We start from the raw sequence: 15647 nt of genomic DNA, 5'->3' as shown, positions 1-15647 counted from the left end.
CAGGAGGGGACCATAGCTGGGATTGGGATGAATGAGCTGTTTTTCCCTGCAGGGATACAAATACCTGTACCTGACTCCTCAAGACTATAAGAAAGTCAGCGCCCTGAACTCTGTTCACTGTGAACACGTGGAGGAAAATGGAGAGTCCAGGTAGGAATGAAAAGCTTTCTGTTCATCCCTGGGTGATGCCTGGCATGTCCTTGTCCTCAGCTGGGGCATTCCTTAGGGTCAGGGGATGGAGGCATGGAAGAAGGAAGTGAAGAAAAGGTGAGAGCTTGGTTGTAGTCCTTGTTCTTTTCCTTTTTCCCTTTGTCTGCATTCCCTTCCTTTCTTGCCCTTTTCCTTAGAATCATCCTGCTCCTCACATCCTATGGGAATGGCAGGACACTTTTCCAGGCCTTCCCCTCCCTTGGCATTTCCCCTTGCAGTGCTGCTGCTGTGGGTGCATTCAGTGGTGCTGCAGGGTGAGCCCTGCACGGCTCCTGCCCGGCTTTTATGCACATTTCTCCTTGGAACCTCAGTGATATTTAGTCACTTTTCATTTTCTTTGTAGCAAACTGATTCAGCAAATCACTGGACCTTGTGACTCAAAGGCTGTGTGTGTCTCCCCCAGGTACAAGATAACGGATATTATCGGCAAGGAGGACGGGCTTGGAGTAGAGAACCTCAGAGGATCTGGCATGATTGCTGGAGAATCATCTTTAGCCTATGAGAGCATTATCACCATCAGCTTGGTAATCCCCCGCTGCCTTCTATTCTTCAAATGCATTGTCTGTTTCAGCTAAAAATCCTGTGCTGATATCCCAAACATCCATCTGGGATCAGCCTGCAGGCTGATGGAAATGGGCTCCTGTGGGCTTTGGGCAATGCTCCAGTGCAGGGCTGGGTACCCTCCACGCTCACTTTAAAACACTTCAGGCATTTGGTCTCCTATTTGCTCAGCCTGATTCTCTTCATTTTTTAGAAATAAAATATGTTTATGTTCGGATCCTGTTTTATACAGAGGAACGGATTCTGGAATTTTCCAGCGAGAGTAGATTTTATGGCCTTGTACCACAAACACACCTTGAGTTTTATCTCAATGTTTGAATCAATAGGTTGGGGCTGTGTGGAGAGACAGAAATCAATGCCATTGCTCTTTTTTTTAGTTTTTTCCCTCCTTTTTCCCCCCTTTTTCCCAGGTCACGTGTCGAGCAATTGGCATTGGGGCCTACATCGTCCGGCTGGGCCAGAGAACCATCCAGGTGGAGAACTCCCACATCATCCTCACCGGCTGCGGCGCCCTCAACAAGGTGGGGCTGGCATTTCAGGGCTCAGGGTGGAGCTGGGCCCTCTCAGGGAGTCCTGGAAGCGTTTGGGGTTGGGTTGGAAGGATGTGGAAGGAGGAGGAGCAGCTTTTCACAGGGGTTGTGGGCACGGATTGAGTACCGGGAGTGGAGGAGGCTGGGCAGTGTCTTCTCCCACCATTGAGTGCTGTGAGGGGGCACAGGGCTGTCAGTAACAACCCCAAATCCAGAACTTCAGAATCACCTGAACTTCCAGCACTGTGTTATTTCGGACCTGAGGAGCTTGGGTGCTGATTTCCCAGGCAGGAATGAGATTTCCTGTCTGTGGGGACAGGAGGAATAACCGTGGCTGTTACAAAGAAAACTTACAGCTTCACTGCTAAAGTGGCTCCTTTATTTTTTCCCCACTCCAGAGGCAGATTTTCTCCCTTGCTGCCCCAAGCCCATTAATGCCACAGCCTCGAGCTCCTTGCCTGGAGCAGACACAGCTCCAGCCCTCTCTGCTGCCATCCCTGAGGGCTTTGTTTCCCTGGAGTTGGGGCTGTGTGCCGTGAGTGCCCTTCCACATCAGCAGCTTTGTTCTCAGGCACTCTCAGCACCTGGGGTGCCTGTGCTCCATGGCAAGCTGTGTTTCCAGGAGTGCCTGCCTGACAATGGGAGATAAAGGAAAACAGGCTCTCGTTGAATTATTCCCCTGAATAAAGGGGGCTCTGCAGAAAATGAAGCATTGATCCTATCAACTCCAGGCTGCAGCACCCTCAGTTAGATCTCTTACACACATCACACACACCTGCATCAATGGGAGGAAAAGAGGCATTTGAAGATGCAGCCTTTAAAAAGAAATGGAGTCAGTTTAGTGCTTGCTGGAGTGCAGTGAGCTGCCTGGTTCCAGCTGTCGCTTGCTGGGGATGGGGGCCCTGCAGAGTTTCCCAGATGGCAGGGCCAGGCTGTTCAGTTCTCTCCTCTTCCCAGCTTCAACTGCACTCCCTGCCCGGGGAGTCAGTGGCTGCTTTCACAGCACTGGGTTAATCTCACTGAATTTTAGGCACTTAAAAATTAAAGATATGGACTGAATGAAGCACCTGACATCTGTCAGCAGGCATAGGCAGAAGGAGCTGCTTTCTGGGGGGGATTTATCCCATCCTGAGAACTTCAGTGGGCTGAATAATGCCGTGTGTCCTTTCCCCTCCTCCCTGCTCTGTTGGGATGTCTGTATGTTTGTGTCAGCTCTGAACTCTGCCTGCCTGAAGGTGAGGGAAGAACCTGTTGCACCCTAAGCAGCTTTCCCAGCAGGACCCAGCAATGTTCAGCTGCCCTTGAGCAGTGGGAGCCTGTGAGCCCCACTCACTGCTGGGTGTGTGTGATGTGTTTGCTGCTTCATGTGATCCTCCCTCAGTTCCCAGTCCCTGCAGTTCTGCTCAGGGCTTCCTCAAGGGTTCCAGCTGCAATTGTGTCCAAGAAATATGTGTGAGGTAGGGAGCTGGTGTCCAGGGCGAGCCTGGAATGTCCCAGGCTGATCCTCTGGAGGATCTGGAACAAGCAGTGACTGCAGATCCATTGGCATCCTCCTGCCACGGAGTCTGGAGTGACTTCAGACTCACCCTGTGCTCCCTGAAACCTGTTAGACACTTGGCCCTGGGGATTTAGAGGCCAGCTTGAATTTTGTGGGGCCAGAGATCAGGTCACTGCCAGCCAGGGGCAAAGTGTCCCCTTGCAGGAGTGCAGAGGCTCTCGGGGTGTGTGGTGTGTTCCTGTTCATGCCCAGAATGAGACTCTACCAAGGGAAACCTGTTGTGGCTGCTGTGTGTGGAGTGAGTCAGTCTTGGAGGAAGTGGGGAGTCAGGGCTGGCAGGGGCTTCAGGGGAGATGATGGCTGAAACAAAGATAATTACATGGAAACTGCCACCTTTAGCTTTTCCCAGTTGGGTGCCAGAGCTTTGGGACAGTTTTTCCCTTGCTGACTTTTACATCTGTGTGTTCCCAGAGGATGCAGGACAAAGCTGACACTTCAGTGTCTGCAAGCACATCTTCAAAATGTCTCCTCTCCCCCAGCAGAACGTGCAGCACAAAACTGTTCCTGCAGCAGTGGAGACAATTGGGCTTTCAGAGAGCAGGCAGGGTTTGCTGGGAAGTTGTTTAATTTTATTTTTTTCCCTGTGAGATGCTGAGTTCTTTCTCATTTGCAAAGGGAGCAGAAGGGAATGGTGACAAACATTACGTGCAGGCAGAGCCGTTGCTGGTCCTGTTCATTATGGTTTTGTCAAAGCAGCCTGAGGGTTTAGGTGCAGAGGGAAAGGTCCAGCTGCCAGAGCCACAGGGTGACCTCTGGCGCAGAGGATGAGCTCAAGGTCGGTGTCATTTGGAGCTGCAGCTCCTGCTGGGCCCTGGGCTCCTCACCTGCAGTGAGCAGAGGCACATCGTGGGCACACCCCGGGTCAGAGCACTCTGCAGCCCCGTTCCCTGGCAGGGAACCTGGCAGGGAACCCTCCAGGGCCGTGCAGGGCTCCCCTGTGCCCCTGCTGGGGCTGCCTTTGTCTGTGCTGGGCGCTGCCAGGCCGGGGCAGCAGCGGCCAAGGTGCGATGCCGGGCGCAGGGGCCGTGTCCCAGCCGCCCCCTTTTGTGTCCCCAGCGCGTTCCAGCAGGGGGTGGGGAGGTGGAAATGCCATTTCCCTGCTCTCGGGAGCGCGTGCCGAGCCCGCTGACCCCCCTGCAAATTGAAATAATGATAATGCGCGTCTCCTGACTGCATCAAAGTATCAGCACATCAAAAGCCAGGAGGCATGAAATGCAAATGATAAAGTGAAAGCAGATGGATTGTGCATGATCGCCTGATGCCCAATGAATTTTAAAAGATGCTGGTTCACATGGGGAGAGGGGCTGAAATAAACACGTTATCCCTGCAATTTTTTTCTTTTTTTTGTTCTTGCTGCTCACTCCTGACAATATTTTTTCACACTTCAGCGAGCAGCCACTCCATCTCCCTCCCTCCCTTCCCTCTCTTTCTCTCCCTCTCTCTCTGTCGCTGTCTCTACCTCACACACGTCTCGGGTCATGTCGCCGCAGCTCCGGTGGAAATAATAAGATATAAACCACGAGGTTGTTATTTGCATAGAAATAGCATGGAGCCCCAGGCAGCATGGGAGAAGGACACAGAGATCATTTGTCTAAAATTTTAATGAAAACTTTTGCTGAGGCAGAGATTTTTATTTTTTTTTTTTTTTAACTTCCCCTGCCTCCCTCTTTTTCCACCCCCAAACCTTCCTCCTCCTCCTCCTCCTCCCTCACTCCCTTCCCTCGTCATGAGCTGAGCACGGGGTGATTTCAGACGTGACGTGCTGTGCCCTGCACCAACACCTTCATTTCCATGGGTTTTCTTTTTAATGGAAGTAAGACCAAAGAGTCTGGCATTCCCAATTCCTGCATTGCTTATGTGCTTCAGGCTTCCAGGGCTGTGTTCCATTTCAGTCCTCCCAAGGATGTTCCAGAGTCTGCTGCTGACCTATTTTTAATCAGTTTGCTCCTCCTTGTCTTTTGTGTTTAAAAGAAATCCCGTCTTGGAGACTGTTGTGTTAATGGAAACAAATAGTGGCTTTCAGTCACATTTTCCCTGCAGATACATGTTCTAGGCTTTTCCTGAGGGCAGCCAGGTCCAGCTGGGACTGTCAGGAACTGTTCCAAGCAGCATTCCCATCAGTTTATGTACATGTCTAACCAGGCTCTCAACAGTTTGTTTTTTGATGGTGATGAGGAGCTGCCCCAAAGCTGCCGTCCCTTCTGGAGGTGACAGAATTCTGACCAGCACTGGTTTGTTTCCCTCCTGTTTTAGCTTTATTTTCCCCAAAACTCTCTGGTCTTGACTTGTCTGAATCATCAGGCCCTGTGCTCCCCATGGTTTGGGATGAGCTGGACAAATCCCACCTGCCAGGAGTCTGCAGGGAGGATGAGGGGTCAGAACATAAACCATGAAACATTCGAGGCATAGTTCAGCACTTTGGGCTTCATTGCCTGGTTGTGGGGTGACATTTTTTACCAGAATGGGTCAAAAAAACCCAAAACTAAAAGTGCTGTTTGTTCTTGTTGGATTCCTTTGCATGAGGCCAGAAGAGAATATCTTTGTATTTTTGATTCAGCCCTGAATTATGCTGCAGAACTTTTTGGATGCTCTGGGATTAACATAACAGGATGAGACAATAGGTCAGGGCTGCTCAGGGGGCTGTGCCCGTGTGAGAGAGGTCTGGGCAGCTCCGAGGCTCCCTGGAGGAGCTCAGGGAGGAACAGGAGGCTCACACAGGCTGGGCAGTGATTGCCAACAGTAATATTTACCCTTCAATTTCACAGTCTGCAAAAATAAATAAAAGCCCTGTGAGCCTGATGCTGTTTGGGGTTTGTACTGTGGAAAGCTCTTTTTTTTTTGAGATTCAAGGCAGGGATAGCTCAGTATCTGCTCAAGATGACTCCAGTCTTGGGATTAGATCAGAGCAATCATGTGAGAGCAATCATGTGAGTTAGAACAGCAAGTGCCAGCCCTGTCATTCAGAGAAGCATTATAATTATTAATGCATGATATGAATCTTTCTGTAGTGGCACAGCAGGACTCTTGTGAAGGTCTGTATGGGTGCTGGGTGTTGGAGAATGCTAAGCAAGGAGGGCTGGCAAGTCAACCAGAAATCAGCACTCACCAGCATCAAGTGTGGGCTCCTTGTGTGGAGGGTGGAGCTGCCCAGGGTTATCCCACTCTGGGGAAGCAGGAGAGGCCCCTCTGCCCTGCCCTGGCTGGCAGTGGAGGTGGAGGTGGTGAGAACGAGGGTGGTCTCGGGTGAAGTTTGGGTTCTGCAGCTCCCAGAGCAGCCGTGGTGCTGTGGGTGTCCCTGGTGTGGTCACAGTGGCTCACACCCAGCAAAGCCAGGCTCGTTCCTGTCTCTCCCTGCCAGTGAGAGGCTGTGGGTGCTGCAGGGGTGTGGGTGGTGGCACTGCTGGGGACACACAGGTCCTCGCTCTGTGTGGATGCAGGCAGGATGGATGCTTGGCCTCAGTGCAGATAAACAACCAGCACCCTCCACTGCTGCATTTTCGTTTTAATTGCTTTTCTTTAAGTGGTGATATTTGTGTATTGTTCCCATTAGAGACAATTTACGTTCCAGGCATGCCATTATCAGTCCCTTGATGTTTGCTTAGGGAAGAAAGTCTAATAGATTTCTGTTGACTTTTTTAATTCTCCCTCCTTCTATCATTTTTAATACAGATCTTGCTCAGTTTATCTGTGTGGGTGGGGGCTCTGTGAGTGTTCTGTTCTGCTGAATTGGAGTTTAACATCGTGGCCCATATTCTGCCTGCCTGAATCTCTTCCCCAGGATCCTGGGGATCCTGCAGGACATGTTCCCACTGGAGCATTAACTCTGCTCCCTAAAGTTCCACAGGAGCTGAACTTTCCAAACATATCCCAGAGTTATTGGTCCTGACCATCCCTCTTGGGATGCCCCCAGGAGGACATTGGGGTGACCAGCCTGGGGTATTTTCCTTAGAAATTCCCTGTGATTCTGGACACATGATGGAAACCATAGGAGAACAGCAAAATTTCTCATGCCTGAACCCAAGCTCACACTGGGAAATGAACAGAGTTTCACTGTCCTGGTGGAGAGGTCCCTGCACTGCAGCCTGTGCCCCGGGGGTCTCTGAGTACAGAGGGTGCAGAAGGTGACAGAGGAAATGACCAAGATCTTTAAGTTGGAGACAACCATTAATATTGTTTATGGGGTTCATATCTAGATTAGGGAACCCCTGGCTGAGACAGGTGGGATTTATGGGTGTTGGCACCATGTAGAATAGGGGCTGTAATTTTAGTTTGCGGAGTGCATTGAGTCCTTTTGATTTACCACTGACTGAGGGAGTGACCTTGAGCAAAACACACGCAGGGAGAGGAGAGAGGGGCACGAGGGTTTTGACAAGACATTTTTCATTTGGAAATGCCACTTCACTGAAACTGGAGCTCTTCAGGAAAAAGTATCAGCTTGGATGAGCTCCTCCTCTGGAATTTTTTGGGTCTAATGTAAAGTTGTTCGTTTTTTATTTCCCAGCTGACTTTTCTTCCCAAATTAACTTTTATTTCTAATGTGTACAACAAATATTTTAGAGGTCATTTGGAGCCTGTCTAATCTCAAGTTTGTAGTTCAGCTCTCAAGACTGCAAAACTTGATTTTTCTGCTGCAACCCAGAAATTTTCCAAAATCCTCCTCAATAACCTCAAGGTGGAAAAGCCTTCCCACCAAAAACGTGTGATGCTGCAAGCAGAGAGGATCTCCTGTGTGTGTGCCCAGCTGTGGAGCCTCCTCCCTCTGTGTGTGAGGAGTGCTGGGATCTCCAGGCAGGAGCTGCAGTTCCATGTGCACCTTGCCCTGCTCCCTGTGAGGTGAAGTGCAATTGCTTTTTTGCCCCTTGCGCCTCTGATCTCACCAAATCAAAGCAGGGAAAGGCTCCACCAGCAGGACCTGCCTGTGGATTTGCAGTCAGGAGCCATCCCCAATAACCATCAGGCTGTCAGCTCCCCACCTCCCCCCAGCTCCCACCTCCCCCATCACTCACCAAAGGGAAAAAAGAGCCCGAGCTGCAGCTTGAAATATATCATGCAATAGTGTATCATGAATTTCTTGTGAATCACATTGGAGAAGCAGGTTTATTTATTTCCGAGACTCTAAATCAATACAAAGTAGGTCTCTTAGTTCTGAAGCTGGGATGGAGTGGGAAAAAATGAGCCCATTGTACTCTTAAAACTTTGGGGAAAGGAGATGACAGCTATATAATTCCATTTACCAGGCACTAGGGGCTTTAATGTGAAGGTGACAGGGAGCTCTTTGTGCATTTAGAGCACCATATCTTCTAAATAAAAGATCTGTAGACTTGATAGTGGAGTATAGCTCTGCCTTTAATAATCTCCAAGCATTAGACCGAGCCAATCTGTTCCCAAGTCAGAAGGGTCCCCCACCGAACGCTCGTAAATTAGAAGTGCAGGAACTGCACGGGTTGGGGATTAGGAATGCAGGAAGGGCAGAGAGGAGCTGGGTGTGCTCCCACTGCCAGGCACGGGGCTGTGCATTCAGGAAGGGCTCTGTGCTCAGCTGGGCTCCCTTTCCTCTCGCTGCTTTTCCCCTCTAATGCATGATCCATGTGGGGGAAGAGCTGGAAATGAGCACTGAGCTCTGTCGAGGCTTGACTGCACATAATAGCAGTCAGGTTTGAAGTTCCTGCATTGTGTTCCTACATTTTTTTCTGATGAGACATTCATTCCCATCATTTCTGCCTGTTTATGAAAAATAGGCTATTTATAGGACGTGCATATGCCTCTTCTGCCTCGTGTTTCTGGCAGACAATATAAATTGTGGGATGGGAATTGCAATTATTGAAATTATTTGGATAAAAATCTGGCAGTTATATTCGATATAAACACATGATATGCTTGGAATAATACCAGCACTTATGTTACATAATGATTCCCATTCAAGCCCTCCCAGCTGTCGTGTTTTCAGACCTTTCATCCAGGGTGAAGCAGATGAGCTAACCCAGCCCTCAGCCAGCCCAGCTTTGCAGGGAAGGTCCCACCTCTCCAGCAGCTCAGGTTCTGAGAGGAGAAGGCAGCTGCTCAGCAGGGGTTGGAGTGCTAGAAAATCATTAATATGCACATGATGGGCCTATGAACCTGTTGAGGACCATCCTGTAGAGGCTGTTAGAACCCTGGCTCTGCTTGTGTTTGCCAAAAGATCCTCTGAAATAACGAGAAATGTGCTTTCCTGATGGGTTTTTTGAAGATCAGATGAGCTCTGTGTTGGCAGCACTGGCCAAGTATTTTGGAATGTTTTGAAGGTGTTCTCCAAGGGAACAAATGACAGGACAAGAGGAAATGGCCTCAAGCTCTGCCAGGAGAGGTTCAGGTTGGACATGAGGAAGAATTCCTTCATGGGAAGAGTTTAAGGTCCCTTCCCACCCAGACCATTCTGGGATTCCACGATCTCCCTGAGCTCCCAGTGCCAGCCTGGGGATGGAGCAGGCAGTGCTGGGGACAGGGCTGGCTCAGAGCTTGGTGTCCCCTCTCACTGTGCACATCCAGCTCCTCCAGACCCCACATCAAACTCTGCTCAGAGCAGCTTTTCCCTGCAGCTGGGCACCCTCTGCCCCGGCTCCATCCTGCTCTGGGATCTCCCAGCCACTGCAGGCTCTGCTGGAAGGGCTGGAGCACTCGGGAGAAGGAGCTGTGTGTTAATCTTGATCTCCAAAAAGGGATTTAGGGGCGAGAGCAGTGGTATATTAGGCTGTTTCATTGCCTGTCAGCAGTGCTAAACCTGAGCTGTCTGCAGTGTCTCCAGATAAGCAGGAGCAGAGGCCCATTTTGCATGTACATGCGTTTGCATTAGTTCAGAGAGGGGGAGTTTAAATCCTCTTTATTTTTATTTTCCTCTGTGGGAAGCGTTTAGCTAGGCTTGTGCCTGGCGTCTGGAGGCCTGGGCTTTTCTTATCCTTGAACCTAAATCTGTGCTGCTGTCTTCCCTGCCGTGGCTGTGCTTGGCACTGATTTTGTTAGAGGAGGAGGAAGGTGTTTGAGCTCAGAAGGGAGACCCAGGAACGTCCCTGTGCTGAAACACACTGAATTCTATATTTAGGAGGAGTTTTATAACATCTGCCCCTCGGTTTTGCCTGCACATAAACCTTGACTGGCATCTGCCAGCTCCTCTGTGCCCAAAATGAGCTGTGCTGGGTGCTGGGGGAGGCCAGGCTGGCTGTGTGTGTTTGAGGGGGTTTCTAAGATCCAAATGAAGCAGGTGTGTAATGTCCTCTGTCTGTTAGAAAGACTCAACCCATAAAAATAACAAACGGCGTGTATTTGCTGGAATGTCAAAGTTATGAGTTTATTTTGTAATGATGTGCTCCTGCCTTCATGAGGTAAACTGGCCGTGGCAGAGGTGTTATTAGTAATATGGAGTCAGTGGAGCAGAAAGCCAAGTGACCGAGAGATCAGTGTATCAGTCAGGGAGAGGGCAAATGGGAAGAGACAGCAGGAGAATGAGAAAAGAGCTGTGCTGCCCAGGCTCAGATTGGAGATGGAGCTGTGCAAGAGAATGAGGAGCCCCAGCCTGCTTCTGTCCAGCCTCTCGAAGGAGCTGCTGGGCCTTTCTTTTGTTTTGGTTTGGTTTTTTTCCTCCAGTTATCCATTTGAATATGCTCACCCTACAGTTTTTTTGGAGCAGTTTGGGGTTAGTGAGCTGAGCTGGGCTCAGCACTCGGGAGCTTTGGTCACTGCTGCCTGGGGAAGGCAAGACTGCCTCAGTTTCCCCACTGGTATCATTCCCCTTGGGAATTGTAGAATCTGGAATGGTTTGGGCTGGGAGGAGCCTTGAAGATCCATTCCCACCCCCTTCCATGGCAGGGACACCTTCCACTGTCCCAGGCTGCTCCAAGCCCTGTCCAACCTGGCCTTGGGCACTGCCAGGGATGCAGGGGCAGCCACAGCTGCTCTGGGCACCCTGTGCCAGGGCCTGCCCACCCTCCCAGGGAACAATTCCTGCCCAAATCCCACCCAGCCCTGCCCTCTGTTCACTAGGGATCCCTGTTCAGCAGCTCTTACCTGCACACAGGGCTGTGTTGGCAGAGGTTTGCTCCATCCTTTCCATTCTGAGGTGATGCTGAGGTGCTGCAGGGCTGTGTTTGTGTGCAGCTCCTTGGCCAGCACCTCCAGGTCACATCCCAGCACTGATGGCTTTCCCCTTTTCCTTCCCCCAGGTGCTTGGACGGGAAGTTTACACCTCCAACAACCAGCTGGGAGGGATCCAGATCATGCACAACAACGGGGTGACACACGACACGGTCTGTGATGACTTTGAGGGCGTCTACACCATTCTGCAGTGGCTTTCCTACATGCCAAAGGTAACCCCTGGGCCCGCAGGGGGCCCAGTGCTGCTTTGTTTGCTGGATTTTGGGAAAGGGGGCTCTCACTTCCTTCTGTGTTTTCCTTTTTCCCTTAGAACATCCACAGCCCTGTGCCCATGCTGAAGGCCAAGGATCCCATAGACAGGACCATTGACTTTGTTCCCACCAAGACCCCCTACGACCCTCGCTGGATGCTGGCTGGACGCCCCAACCCAAGTAGGGCCAGGACAGGCAGCAGCTCACCTTGTCTCAGGGCTGTTGGGCAGATGTCTGCAACCCAAATCTATTGCAGAGTCTGTAAAATAATTAGTAATAAGCAATGCGGATATAATATCGAGTATTTACATATTATAATATTCATCTATATTATTATTTATAAACGATATCTAAAAGTAGCGTGTAAATCCTGAGTGCTCAAGGACACCATGCTTTTACAGATTATATATTTACTTAGAATAGTTACTTTTATGGATTTTTTTTTATGATTTAAGGGGAAGTCCATCCATAGAGGGTCTGTGTGTTCAAGGAATCACAACATCCCTGCAGATCTTGTGTTGGCACCACTGGAGTTGTGCAGCCTTGTGTAGGTACAAGCTGCAAACTGGGTGACCATTACTCCTGCTGTTATTAATGAGTTTGGGGGGCTAAAATGAGATTTGTGATAAACTAAGTTTTCTGGTTTTGGATAATATTTTTTCATCATCTCTCAAGCAATTCATCCAGCTGTCCGGGCGCCGCGAACGCCGGCTTCCAAATCGAGTGACTTCAGATTTTAATTTAGTGGAAGCGTTAAGGAAAGCAGATGATTCCCTGTGATAAGTTAAAGCAGATATCTCCTAGGTGAAAAGTTAAAGCCATTTATTAGAGGAGATATTGCCGTGATATTCTTCAAACTGACGCCCGACACGAGGGCAGAATCTAAACGATCAGCTTCGGGCTCGCGATAAAGAGATAATTTTGAAATGGATGGTCACATTTTACAGTGGGGCCACAGAGGCAAGGAATGTAGAACACAGTAATTACAAGTTTGGGCTTGATAAAACACTCTCCATCCTGTTTAAGTCAGCAGAGGTTAGCGTGCTCGGATCTCCACTTTTTAATTGGTTTTGGACTTGGGTTTGCAGAAGCAGAGGTGCTTGTTCAGAGGAAGGAGTTCCTCGGGAGCTGAGGGGTGAAGCCGGGAGGGATTTGGGGTTTGGGGGGATTTTTTGTGGATTTTTTTTATGCAGAGCTTCCCAAAACCCCAGTGCAAAGCAGGTGTCTCCAGGGAGCTGTGATTTCTGTGACTGACTCTAAAATATCATTGAAATTTTCACATTTAGTTCCTGGGTTTCATCAGTGTTCCTTCTTTCAAGGAAAGATTAGGCAGGATCAAGAGAAGAATATGAGATAAGTTTTAAAATAGAAATAGATGTGTTGGAAACCGTCTTTAATGACTTTACTGCCTTTTGACAAATGTTTGTAGTCTTGAAAAAAGCAGAGTTATTTATTTAAAAGCATGGGAAGTCCCTCTGCTCTCCGAACCCCATCGTTTAACAATAAATGATGCTTTTGCTGATAAATTGCTGTCTTTATGCAGACTAGGAAATGAAATAAGACATGATGGCTGAAGGCAGACAAATGCTCAGCTGTCTAATGTTCCCTTGTATTGTCATCTATTTAAAATTAAATAAATAAAAGTCAGTGCCATGTTCTCCAGTTGGCATTTTTAAGCAAGTTTTGAGCTGCTGCTTTGAGATTCTGTTTTCTTTCTTCCCTCTGTCCTTCCTGCTTTGATATTTCCCATTTTCCCCTTCCCTTTAGATCAGAAGGGGCAGTGGCTGAGCGGGTTCTTCGACCACGGCTCGTTCATGGAGATCATGCAGCCCTGGGCACAGACAGTCGTGGTGGGCAGAGCAAGGTGAGTTCTGAGGTGTGTTTTAGCCAACTGTGGACGTCCAGTTTGGGTTATGCTTTCCATTTCTCTGGAACACAACATTCCTGGGATTATTTCTTTCTTTTTCTATGTGGATATATATCTGTTTAATAGAAGGAGTTGGAAAGGAAGGGATGAGATGACCTTTAAGGTCCCTTCCAAGCCATTCTATGGCTCTGTAATTCTATAATTTAAAGGCTTCCAGGCTAAGCAGTGTGCCAGGGGTAGAAATCAATGATTTGGCAAAACCAGAAGCTCTCTGTCCATGCTCAGCTTCACTTGCAGTTCCTTTCTTCTGACAAATTCCAAGTGGCTTTGGACTCTCACACAGCAGGGATATATAACACAAATGAAACAGACTCCTTTCAAAAGCAGTGGCACTTTGAAAAAAACAAATATGAATGTATTCTTCTGGGATTGTTACTGTAAGTGCTGCCAAAACTCATCTCTCGTATGTATGTTTGGAATATGTGTGCTGTTGGCTGTAAATTGTCTTTTATTATTCTATGGCAACTTGTCCAGGGACACACTATAAAACAAGATGTAGCATCTTCATGTGCTAGCCTGATAAAATTTATATGAAGTATTATGGAAAACAGAAGTTGTTTTGAGCTGTTTTCAAGTTCAATAAATAACTGTAATACTTGGATAAAGATGTTCTTTATTAGGTCACATGGGCCCTAATACAGAAGTTATAAGTTACCGATTTAAGACGGCTTCTGCAATTACGGGGTTCCAGCAGCCTCTCCATCACAGGGAATGGGAACATTTCCAGCCCCTCGGTGCTCCTGGGCCCTGGCTGCTCCCTGCCTGTCCCTGTGTCATCAGCCTGGGGTGGCCCTGCTGGGACTGTCCTGGCAGCGATGGCTTTGTGTGCACAGGCCTGGATCCCTGCCAGGCAGGGCTGGGCTGGGCATCTGCACTGCTGCCTGCACTGCTGCCTGCACTGCTGCCTGCACTGCTGCCTGCACTGCTGCCCGTCCCTATGGCCCTGCTCCCTGCCCCCCTGCAGCAGCACACCTGGGGAAATGCAGGAACTGTTCCAAGTCCCTCCCAACCCGTTCTGGCATTCTGTTTTTTCATCAGTACCAAAATCTGGCTGATGGCAGGTGAAGGGTGATGGATACGTGGATTTACCGTTCAAAATCCGGGTTTGGTTTATTCTGTTTAATTTTTAGAGGGGAGTGTGCTCATTTTTGGAGTAGATTTTGCTTTGGGAGCCGTGACCTCTCTGGAACTGTGCAGCCTCGTGCCTCAGCTCTGCAGAAGCTGCTGTGTGTCCCTGCTGGCTGCGTGGCTGTGCAGCAGCAGCAGCTCTGTGTGTCTCACCTGTCTGCAGGCTGGGAGGAATACCTGTGGGAGTGGTTGCTGTGGAAACCAGGACGGTGGAGCTGAGCATCCCTGCTGATCCTGCAAACCTGGACTCGGAGGCCAAGGTGGGTGTGTGAGGCCAAGGTGGGTGTGTAAGGCCATGGTTGGGTGTGTGAGGCAAGGCCAAGGTGGGTGTGCAAGGCCAAGGTGGGTGTGTGAGGCCAAGGTGGGTGTGTGAGGCCAAGGTGGGTGTGTGAGGCCAAGGTGGGTGTGTGAGGCCAAGGTGAGTGTGTAAGACCAAGGTGGGTGTGTGAGGCAAGGCCAAGGTGGGTGTGTAAGACCAAGGTGGGTGTGTGAGGCCAAGGTGGGTGTGCTGTGCTCCTGCCCCTGCCTGTCCCCTGCAGGTCCCTGTGGGGGCAGCCCCTGGCCAGGTGGGATTCCTCCCTCTCCCCAAACGTGCTGCAGCCCTTCCTGGAGAGCTGGGAGTGCCTGGCAGCTGCTGGAGCAGTGCCTGCACTGCTGTGTGACCATGCCTCCAGCAGACGCATCCCCTGCTGCCCTCAGGACTCAGGGATTAAGGACCAGGAGACCAAAAAATCACTTCCCTGCTCTCTTGCTGGGACTGGGGTGTTCCATGGCCCCCCTGCTCTGGCGTTTTGTTGTTCCCCTGCCTGATTTCACAGCCCTGGCCCTGCCTCATCTCTCCAGGGCTTTCTCCTCTCCATGTCCTTTTCTTTCTCTTCTCCTTCCCCTCCTTACAGCATCACAGTGCCACGCTGTCCATACTCTCTTTTCTTGGCTGAATTAATGGGAATGCTGCTGGTGAAATTGGTGACAAAGGGATTGTCCCAATTTTCCCGTGGCCAAACAGATCCCACACATTTCAGTTGCCATGTTCCTCACTGTTTATCCCACACCACAGCTCCTGATGATTTTTCCATGTTTTAACTCTTACATTAATGTGCTTCAAGGCCTGACAGTGGATTTTTCTTCCCACCAGATAATCCAGCAGGCTGGGCAGGTGTGGTTCCCTGACTCTGCCTTCAAAACAGCCGAGGCAATCAAGGACTTCAACAGGGAAGGGCTGCCCCTGATGGTCTTTGCCAACTGGAGAGGCTTTTCTGGGGGAATGAAAGGTAAGCAGCACTTTGGAGCTGTCCTGGGGGTGGTTTTGGCTCTGTCTTGGCCGCTCAGGGCACCACGGAGTGCTGCTTGAAGTGTTG

At 49.8% G+C, this 15647-nt stretch overlaps 1 protein-coding gene across 5 annotated transcripts in view; it reads left to right on the top strand.

Annotated features, from left to right (window-relative positions):
- The window catches only part of ACACA (acetyl-CoA carboxylase alpha), a 100640-nt gene that overhangs the window by 68065 nt on the left and 16928 nt on the right, over positions 1-15647 (top strand). For all 5 annotated transcript variants that reach the window (XM_063402876.1, XM_063402878.1, XM_063402875.1 and 2 more), the window contains 8 exons: positions 53-150; positions 614-734; positions 1182-1292; positions 11052-11195; positions 11294-11414; positions 13002-13098; positions 14453-14549; positions 15425-15560. In XM_063402876.1, the coding sequence (XP_063258946.1) occupies positions 53-150; positions 614-734; positions 1182-1292; positions 11052-11195; positions 11294-11414; positions 13002-13098; positions 14453-14549; positions 15425-15560 (925 nt within the window). The remainder of the gene's footprint in view (positions 1-52; positions 151-613; positions 735-1181; positions 1293-11051; positions 11196-11293; positions 11415-13001; positions 13099-14452; positions 14550-15424; positions 15561-15647) is intronic.

This window comes from Prinia subflava, chromosome 8, assembly GCF_021018805.1.
Source record: "Prinia subflava isolate CZ2003 ecotype Zambia chromosome 8, Cam_Psub_1.2, whole genome shotgun sequence".
Taxonomy (NCBI): domain Eukaryota; kingdom Metazoa; phylum Chordata; class Aves; order Passeriformes; family Cisticolidae; genus Prinia; species Prinia subflava.
This window is presented reverse-complemented; position numbering and strand designations above follow the sequence as displayed.